General features: G+C 41.4%; 1 protein-coding gene across 1 annotated transcript; it reads right to left on the bottom strand.

Annotated features, from left to right (window-relative positions):
• LOC112226371 lies at positions 1 to 8233 on the bottom strand (the record flags this gene model as incomplete). Its single annotated transcript, XM_042308378.1, has 4 exons — positions 8079 to 8233; positions 678 to 766; positions 347 to 539; positions 1 to 256 (listed from the first exon to the last, which is right to left on the bottom strand). Coding segments are annotated over exons 1-4 (693 nt in total), but the record flags the coding sequence as incomplete, so codon positions are not given.
• Positions 8234 to 9101: the final 868 nt, after the last annotated feature.

Below are 9101 nucleotides of genomic sequence, written 5' to 3'. Positions count from 1 at the left end.
CATCCTCCTGCAGCTGTAAGTTCCAATCACCTTGTCCAGGTTGTCCACGCCTCCTTTATTGTGGTTGTAGTCCAGGATGATGGCTGGCTTCCTGTCCTCACGATCACTGATCTCAGCCGTTTTGTGCAGTGTGCTCAGGAGGACCACACTCTTGTTCCTCTTTGGGAGGTAAGAAACCAGAGTGGTGGTGGGGGTGAAGGCAAACTTTGATGAGAAGGCCTCTCTTCCCCTTGTTGCAAGGAGTGCAAGGGGAGCTCTGGCTTGTTCTTTCTAACTGTGCCAACCATGGTGATCTTCCTCTTCAGGAGCTGCTGGCTGAGTTCATAAGAGGTGAAGAAATTGTCACGTGACATTGTGTCCCGTCAGTCCATCTGTCACATCAAGCACAACCTGCATCCCCTGGTTTTTCTCCGGACCTCCACTGGTCAGCTTCCCTGTGTAGACTGGCATCTTCCAAGCATAGCTGGATTGTGCCACCCATATCTTAATGCCATACTTTGCTGGCTTGCTGGACATATACTGCCAGAAAGGAGAGCGACCTTTTGACAAAAGAGATTACTATCAGTAATCAGTGTCACAGAAAACAATCACATAAATCAATGATATTACAGCAATACATAATAAAAATGAACAGTGAAAATCACTTCCATTACAGATATGTTTTATTTTGGTTTTACCCCTAAATGGAACGAGTTGCTCATCGACTGTTACAGGCCCAGGGTTGTAGAGGTATGGCAGACGCTCCCTCCACTTCTCCCAGACCTCTCTTATGGCCGCCAGTTTGTCTCTCACAAGTCTTGCAGGTCTTGACTCACAGTTATCAAATCGTAACATTCTTGAGAAAGTGTGCATCCCAGAGACTACATGTAGCCTCGCCTCAGGACCTATATACACCCGCTAAGATTAGCAGCCCTATGTAGGCACGCAGGCCAACCTCATCCATCCTTTTCCAGTTGTCTCCATATTTACGGAAACCCTCAAAATGTGTCATCTCCAGGATCACCAGGATGTTTAACTTTTTCTAATGTTGGGGTCACTCTAGGAAAAGTCATCAAGTTTCAAGTTGAAAAAATATCATTTAGGGGGGTTTCGATGCTGTTAAACATAGTGGCGGTAATTTTTTAGCCTTAATCAGCTTCTTGTTATGCCACACCTGTTAGGTGGATGTATTATCTTGGCAAAGGAGAAATGCTCACAAACAAGGATGTAAACAAATTTGTGCTCAAAATTGGAGAGAAATAAGCTTTTTGTGCATATGGAACATTTCTGGGATCTTTTATTTGGAACATGGGACTAACACTTTACATGTTGTTCTTGAGCTCTTCTTGGCTATTAATCTTCTGTACTATGTCGTGTTTCATGTTTTGTGTTGGACCCCAGGAGCAGTAGTTGCTGCTTTCGCAACAGCTAATAGGGATCCTAATAAAATACCAAATACTAAAACCCAATTGAATACTTATAGGAGATACTGGAGTGGTGCCTGAAACAGCGTTTTCCACCACCATCAACAAAACACCAAATTATGGAATTTCTGGAGGAAGAATGTTCCAGACACTTGTAGAATCAATGCTAAAGAGCATTGAAGCTGTTCTGGCTCGTGGTGGCCCAACATTCTATTAAGACACTTCATGTTGGTGTTTCCTTTATTTTGGCAGTTGCCCGTATATCCGGCATGAACCTAATTTCATCAACTCATTTGTTCACATGATTATACTTCCTGAACTGGAAATTAATCAGAGATTTGTGACTGGCTCAAACGGGAATAATCTGACCCTAGACAGAGGTAATCCTCTGTCTTTCAAAGTGTGTTGCATTATGGTTATACAAATTGTCAGACTTACATGCTGACTGCATGAATTTAACAAAAATCATGTGATTAAAGGTCATGCAGGTTTTGATGTTCAGCTTTATGTTGTTGTTTCTCACCAACTGCACCTTGCAGCCATCACCTTTATTGTGACAGACAATATTTGTCATCAATCATTATGGTATTTTTGTTTGACCCAAGCGGACGTGGCCAAAGACATGGCTGAAACAGGAACCCACTTTGTTGTGATTCTAAAACGACAGGGGATACAAATGAAAGTGATATTTGAAACCTCTCCCTAACCAATTAATTGTAAACATGTTTTCAGTTTGAGTGTGTGATATGGGGGTAGGGAAAAGTTTATTTAAAAAAATAATTTATACATAAAAGCTATGTTGGCACGGCCATGCTGATCTGAGCCTTGCTGTTGGAAAATCACTACAGTGTCTGACTTTTGCCTGTCACAGATGTACCTCCCCCGACTTCATTCGCTGACTTTCGTCTATTGTCGGCTTCGTTTCTAGTCGGCTTCGCTAGGCTTACCGCTCGAACACACCAATTATTATTGGGTTAATGACACATGATACTGTTCCCTGTGTTTGACCAAGCATATAGAATGCTCCTGTGGTTGTTGGATTAGGCCTGCATTACAGAATGTGTGATTCATGAGTGGAAATTAGTTTTGGTCAAACACTATGATTCTTTGTAGAGAAACTGAGGTTTCTATCATTTAGCTACTGTGGTTGTGGTGGGTACAGACTATACAATATTATCGCAGTTTCTAAACCCAGAGGCCCAACATCGCAAGACTTCCGGGGACGCATGCCAAGCAGACTGGTAGTCAATGGGCGCATTTGAGCGGATCACTTTTGTGAAGTTGCTGACCAATGCCTTTCAAAGTGTGTTGCATTATGGGGACAAAAATTGTCCTACTTGCGCCTACATGACAACTGAATGAACTTTACATAAATCATGTGATCAAAGGTCATGACGTTTTGACTGCAGTAAATTGTAAGTTTTCTGCAGTTGCTCGTCACCAGCTTCATCCTGCAACCATCGGATGCATTGTGGGAAGCTCTATTGTGAACCAATCATTAGGGAGTTTTTGTTTGACCGACATGAACGTGACCATTTGATTTCAGTTTGTGAGTCTGTGATATGGGGTTGGAGGCATGTTTCTATTAAAAATAAAGACTTTTATGAACAATGAAACACTGCCATGTTGATCTGAGCCTTGCTGTTGGAAAACCACTTCAGTGTCTTATGCTGTCGCAGACTTCGACTTTCGTCTAGTCGGTTGCTTCAGTCTTACCACTCAAAAGAGCCCATAAGCTTCTATAAGCACAAAGTCATAAACACAGCCCATTTCTACAATTTCTCTCCTCAAATGTTATTTTAAATCTAACCCTAACCTTAACCACACTGCTAACCTTATGCCTAAAACTAAACTTCAATTAAGACAAAAAGCAAATTTATGTAGCCAATTTTGACTGTGGCTGTGGATCTGATTTTGGGGACATGGAAGCAAGTGGAAACCAAGCAGACTCAGCAGACCAGACTTGGGTTTGGGGATTAAGAAGTCAATACGTGAAGTGAAAAGTTCTTCCTTAGTTATTCATGTTCTCTGAATCTAAAGGCACAACCTAGATTTGAGACAATGTCTTAAGTATCTGAACATGTTATTGCTCCAACCTCGTGAAAGTAACAAGCTGACACATTTTCATCAAAAACAACTTTACATTGAACGAGTTCCTTTGATTTGACGGCCTGCCCAGTTCGGCATGAGACGACCGTTAGACCCAATGATGTGTTTCTGCGCATTACATTTATTCGGCGCGTTCATGTGGATCACTTTTGAAGATGGTCACTGCCTTTTGAAGTGTGCATTATGGAGATAAATATTGTCCGACTTGCGCCTACATGTCGACTGCATGAACATTACAAAAATCTTGTGATCAAAGGTCATGAAGTTTTGACTGCAAGTTGCTGCAGTTGCTCTTCACCAACTTCCTCCTGTAGCCATTGCCTGCATGCTGGAGGCTCTAATGTCGACCAATCATTAGGGAGTTTTGGTTTGACACAGAAGAACCTGACCAAAGATGTGACTGAAACATGAACCAACTTTGTCGCAATTCATGTGTAGAGTGGATATGTACAAATGAATGTGATATTTGAGGCTCTGTCTCTCACCAATTGGTTGTACAATGTACACACATACACTTGAGTGTACAAAACATAAGGAACACGTGCTCTTTCCATCACATAGACTGACCAGGTGAATCCAGGTGAAAGCTATGATCCCTTATTGATATCACTTGTTAAATCCACTTCAATAAGTGTAGATGAAGGGGAGGAATAAGTATTTTTAAACCTTGAGACAATTGAGACATGGATTGTGTTTGTGTGCCGTTCAGAGGGTGAGTGGGCAAGACAAAGGTCCTTTGAATTGGGTATGGCAGTAGGTGTTAGGCGCACCGGTTTGAGGGTGTCAAGAACTGCAACGCTGCTGGGTTTTTCACACCTATTAGTTTTACGTGTGTATCAAGAATGGTCCACCACCCAAAGGACATCCAGCCAACTTGACATAACTGTGGGAAGCGTTGGAGTCAACATGGGCCAGCATCCCTGTGGAAAGCTTTTAACACGTTGTAGAGTCCAAGTCTCGGCGGATTGAGGCTGTTCTGAGGGCAAAAGAGGGTGCAACTCAATATTAGGAAGGTTTACTGATGTTCTGAACACTCACTGTATTTTTTCAGTTTGTGAGTGTGTGAGGGTTGAATATGTGTTTATTTTGACATTATGAAGTGCAAATGTAATAAACAATGACAACACTGCCATGTTGCACTGAGTCTTGCTGTTGGAAAACCACATCTGTATCCGACTTTCGGCTGTCGCAAATGTACTTCACCTACTTCACTCCTCAACTTTCGTCTACAGTCAGTTGCTTTCGCCTTACCACTCAAACCAGCCCATTGGCTTATCTAGCCAATGGTGCCATGACATCACCTACAAACGTGATCGGGGATTTCTATTGGAGAAGCAGTTTCTACATAATTCATACCAAACCATATTTAATTTTGTCAAGCCTTATCAGTTGGCTATTATATTTGGCACAGTCTACTACTACTGGTATTGTCGTATAGTCCAAATGTAGGTTAGTAGGGCTCAGAAAAAATGATCTGACCTGGAAAAACTTTTGGCCTTTGTTTAGGCCAGATCAAATGGTCAGGAAAAACTCCTCACTCCAGTTTCTGTCTCCTGTTTCTCAAAGAATCCACAGCTCTTGAGCGATGATTCCCATGTCAGCCACAAGGGGGTGTTTGAGTGTAGAAGACAGGTGGACTACGGAAGAACTGGTGGACTGATTTGTTTTGCTGTTAGACAGATAGAGAGAGTGACAGAGAAAGGGAGGGCACCCGTGAATCTTTTCCAGTTCTATGTCAGTTTTATTGATACGATCTTAGACATTAGTGTTAATATTTCCCAAAATGCCTGATGGGGATTTAATTATAATGGTGATTTAGAGAGTCAAAGTATCAGGGCCTAATCTAGCCTTTTGGGGGCCCTAGGTGAAATAGGGTTGGGGGGCCCTCCACCAAGTGGGCCAGTTTGAAGTTCATTTCCTGCAATTCTACACATTTTGCCATGAGAAAATCTAGCAGTTTTAAAGCAAGTTTTCTGCAGTTCTACACAATGCCATTGGGCGGAGAGAATATTTTTCAATTTCCAAACAAATTTCTATGCAGGTCTACGCATTTTGTCATTGGGCAAAGTGACATTTTTGCAGTTTTAAAGCCAATTTTCTGCAATTCTACACATTTTGTCATGACTTATGCCATGTTAGTGATATCTTAGGCTGGAGCCGGCCCTGCAAACCATCTACAGATATGAATGATTTTTGACAAAATGTTATATCCAAACACTTACAGCTGGATGCTAAACTTTATGAATTATTAAACAAAAAAAAGGGAAATAATATTATAACTGCATTATAACCACAGCAATCTCTTTCTCTTGTTTCCTCTCAAAAATAAATTGCAGAAATAATTTGTGTGTAACGTCAACGGGAGTTCAGATAGTATAATTTTCAGATAACCTGACTTAACACTGGTCACAGCATTATCTGACTCAGTTGGTAGAGCATGGTGCTTAAAAAGCCAGGGTTGTGAGTTCAATTCCCACAGGGATTAGTACCAAAAATTATGAACTCACTACTGTAAGTCGCTCTGGATAAAAGTGTGCTAAAAATGACAGAAGTGAGTTTGTGTTCTCACAGTAGGCAATACATGTCACGCCCTGACCATAGAGAGCCTTTTTATTCTCTATTTTGCTTAGGTCGGGGTCTGACTAGGGTGGGTGATCTAGTGTGTGTATTTCTATGTGGGCCTGGTATGGTTCCCAATCAGAGGCAGCTGTTTATCGTTGTCTCCGACTGAGGATCATATTTAGGCAGCCATTTCCCTACTGTGATTTGTGGAATCTGTTTTTGTGTTGTTGCCTGTGAGCACTCCAGAACGTCACGTTTAGTTTATTCTTTATTGTTTTGTTGTACGGTTCACTTATAATAAATATGTCGAACCGATTTCACGCTGCACTTTAGTCTGAATGTTATTACGACGATCGTGACAATACACTTACATTACCCAACAAAATTGACAGAAAATCTACAATTTCCATAATATCTAACCAAAGGTGTGATCATTGAAGAGAACAGAAGACTACAATCATTCATGCAAAAAAACATGTTCTTTTTCAGATATAATTGTAACTTAGGTTTACTGTCTGTAATCAAACGTAAGCTTAAATATAACAAATTAAATGAATGAAAATAAAATGTTTAGCCATAAATACTCATCCACATCACAGTGAATGTTCTCAATATTCATGCACCGTGGGAAAACCTTTTGGCATTGGTCTGCATTGATGTCATCGAATGCCTCATCCATGGCCAGAAGGAGGGTGGAGGTGGCACGCTCATGGAGATGGTGATCGTACAACTTCTACCTCCATGCTGAAAAAAATACTGATAAGATTGTTGCTGCTGTCAAGGGGAGGTTAGATTTATTAAAATGTTGTTGCCAGGGAAACTCACGCAAGGAGGACTGGGAGAGGCTATATGAGTTACAGGATGTCTTAGACATTTTGCAGAACCTGGGGAGAGGTATCATATACTGTACTCTGTACTCTGTACTCTATCATATACTGTACTCTGTACCAACTTCTGCCTACAATTGTATTACTAAAGGATCATTTTAATACTTCAACAAAGAGTCTGTGTTTCCTTTCCATTACTAATGTATGTTTGATAATTATATAGACCTGATCATTTGTTGAAGAAATTGACCAACAGGGTCACGAATCGGGGATAAGCCCGAAACCAAGCCTGAACCACCTCTGCACGGTAGAATCTGACATTGTCCCACTCAATGACCTAGGTGACCCCTTCACCTTGGCAGGTCTGCTCAATTTAATTGAGAAACACAATGAGGTTTTCAGTGTTGTATGATCCAAGTAATGGCCTACGTCCTACTACACCATCTTTAGAGATCGCTGCGCACATGGAGATGTTTCCCCCACGTTGTCCAGGCGCTTGGACGGTCACCCGTTGGCCAATGAGGTTTTTGGCCAGGTTGAATTGTGCTTCATCAACAAAGATATACTTGTGATGGTTCACAGCAGCATCAAGCACCGTCACCCTCTAAAAATATATTTTGGTTAGTTATTTTTTAAATATAATTCCAATATGATATTGTGAAGTAGCATGTGCATCAAATAGTAACAGTAATACAGTATATAATGTAGCACCTGAACATACTCAGCCAGCAGTTGTTTTACCCAGTTGTTTCTCTCAAAAGGCACCAAGTAAATGCGTTTCATAGATACCTGGTGCCTCTTCAAAAGTCAAGCGATTGTTGGTAGGCTGATGGATGCCACATTGAAAAGGTGTCATGGTTCTTCTCAGTGGCCTTCTTTATTTCGGACAGCCGTATGTCACAGCTGGCCCATACCATTTTCACCACTGTCCACTCCTGCTGGTCGGTCAGCACACGGCCACCATGGGGTCTTCTGTCAATTCTGTGGGTAGAAGTGTTTACTGTAAATAGATCATACTGTAAAATGTTTTGTGAATTTACATGCATTATAATATGTAATTTACTATAAATGTAATGGTAAAGCATAGTGCATATCCTGCAGACTTTATCAGTTTTCTTGGCAAAATGGTCTCATGATCGAATTGACAGTTGATCTTTTCAGATTGGGGTGAACTAACCTGACAGGCTCTGCCATGGTAAGGTCTCTGTTTACCACATGGTCAATGATGATGGCCTGGACTTCGTTAGACAACAGTTCCCTGCCGTCTGCCTCCCTCTCTATGATGTCCACCACTTTCACAGGGACCATGTCCACCTCTTTGATAGGGCCCATGCCCACCTCTGACGGGCTCCTTGTCTACGAGCACTTTGATTTCTTCCTCTCTTTTGCTGTCTATCCTGCGCCATGTTGAAAGAAATTGCAAGTGTTCACACACCCTTTTATATGGTGACCAACTGTGGTTACCACCCCAGTTATAGACTGTTCTCTCTACTATCGTATGGCAAGCGGAACCGGAGTGCCAAGTCTAGGACAAAAAGGCTTCTCAACAGTTTTTACCCCCAAGCCATAAGACTCCTGAACAGGTAATCAAATGGCTACTCTGACTATTTGCATTGTGTGACCCCCCCAAACCCTCTTTTTACGCTGCTGCTACTCTCTGTTTATAATATATGCATAGTCACTTTAACTATACATTCATGTACATGCTACCTCAATTGGGCCGACCAACCTGTGCTCCCGCACATTGGCTAACCGGGCTATCTGCATTGTGTCACGCCACCCCCCACCCGCCAACTCCTCTTTTACGCTACTGCTACTCTCTGTTCATCATGTATGCATAGTCACTTTAATCATATCTACATGTACATACTACTTCAATCAGCCTGACTAACCGGTGTCTGTATGTAGCCTCACTACTTTTATAGCCTCGCTACTGTATATAGCCTGTCTTTTTACTGTTGTTTTATATTTGTACTTACTTATTGTTCACCTAACACCTTTTTTGCACTATAAGTAAGCATTTCACTGTAAGTTCTACACTTGTTGTATTCGGCGCACGTGACAAATAAGCTTTGACTATGTGAAATCAATTATCAATAACCAGTTGTCATTATGTAGGGTGTAATGTATCATGTATCATACATGTCATTTAGATGGTTATAATTTACAAACACACATTTTATTTCTGTAGTTCTCAAAA

The sequence above is a fragment of the Oncorhynchus tshawytscha genome, linkage group LG28 (genome assembly GCF_018296145.1).
Source record: "Oncorhynchus tshawytscha isolate Ot180627B linkage group LG28, Otsh_v2.0, whole genome shotgun sequence".
Lineage (NCBI taxonomy): Eukaryota > Metazoa > Chordata > Actinopteri > Salmoniformes > Salmonidae > Oncorhynchus > Oncorhynchus tshawytscha.
The sequence above is the reverse complement of the archived record's forward strand: the minus strand, read 5'-3'. Positions and strand labels throughout refer to the sequence as shown.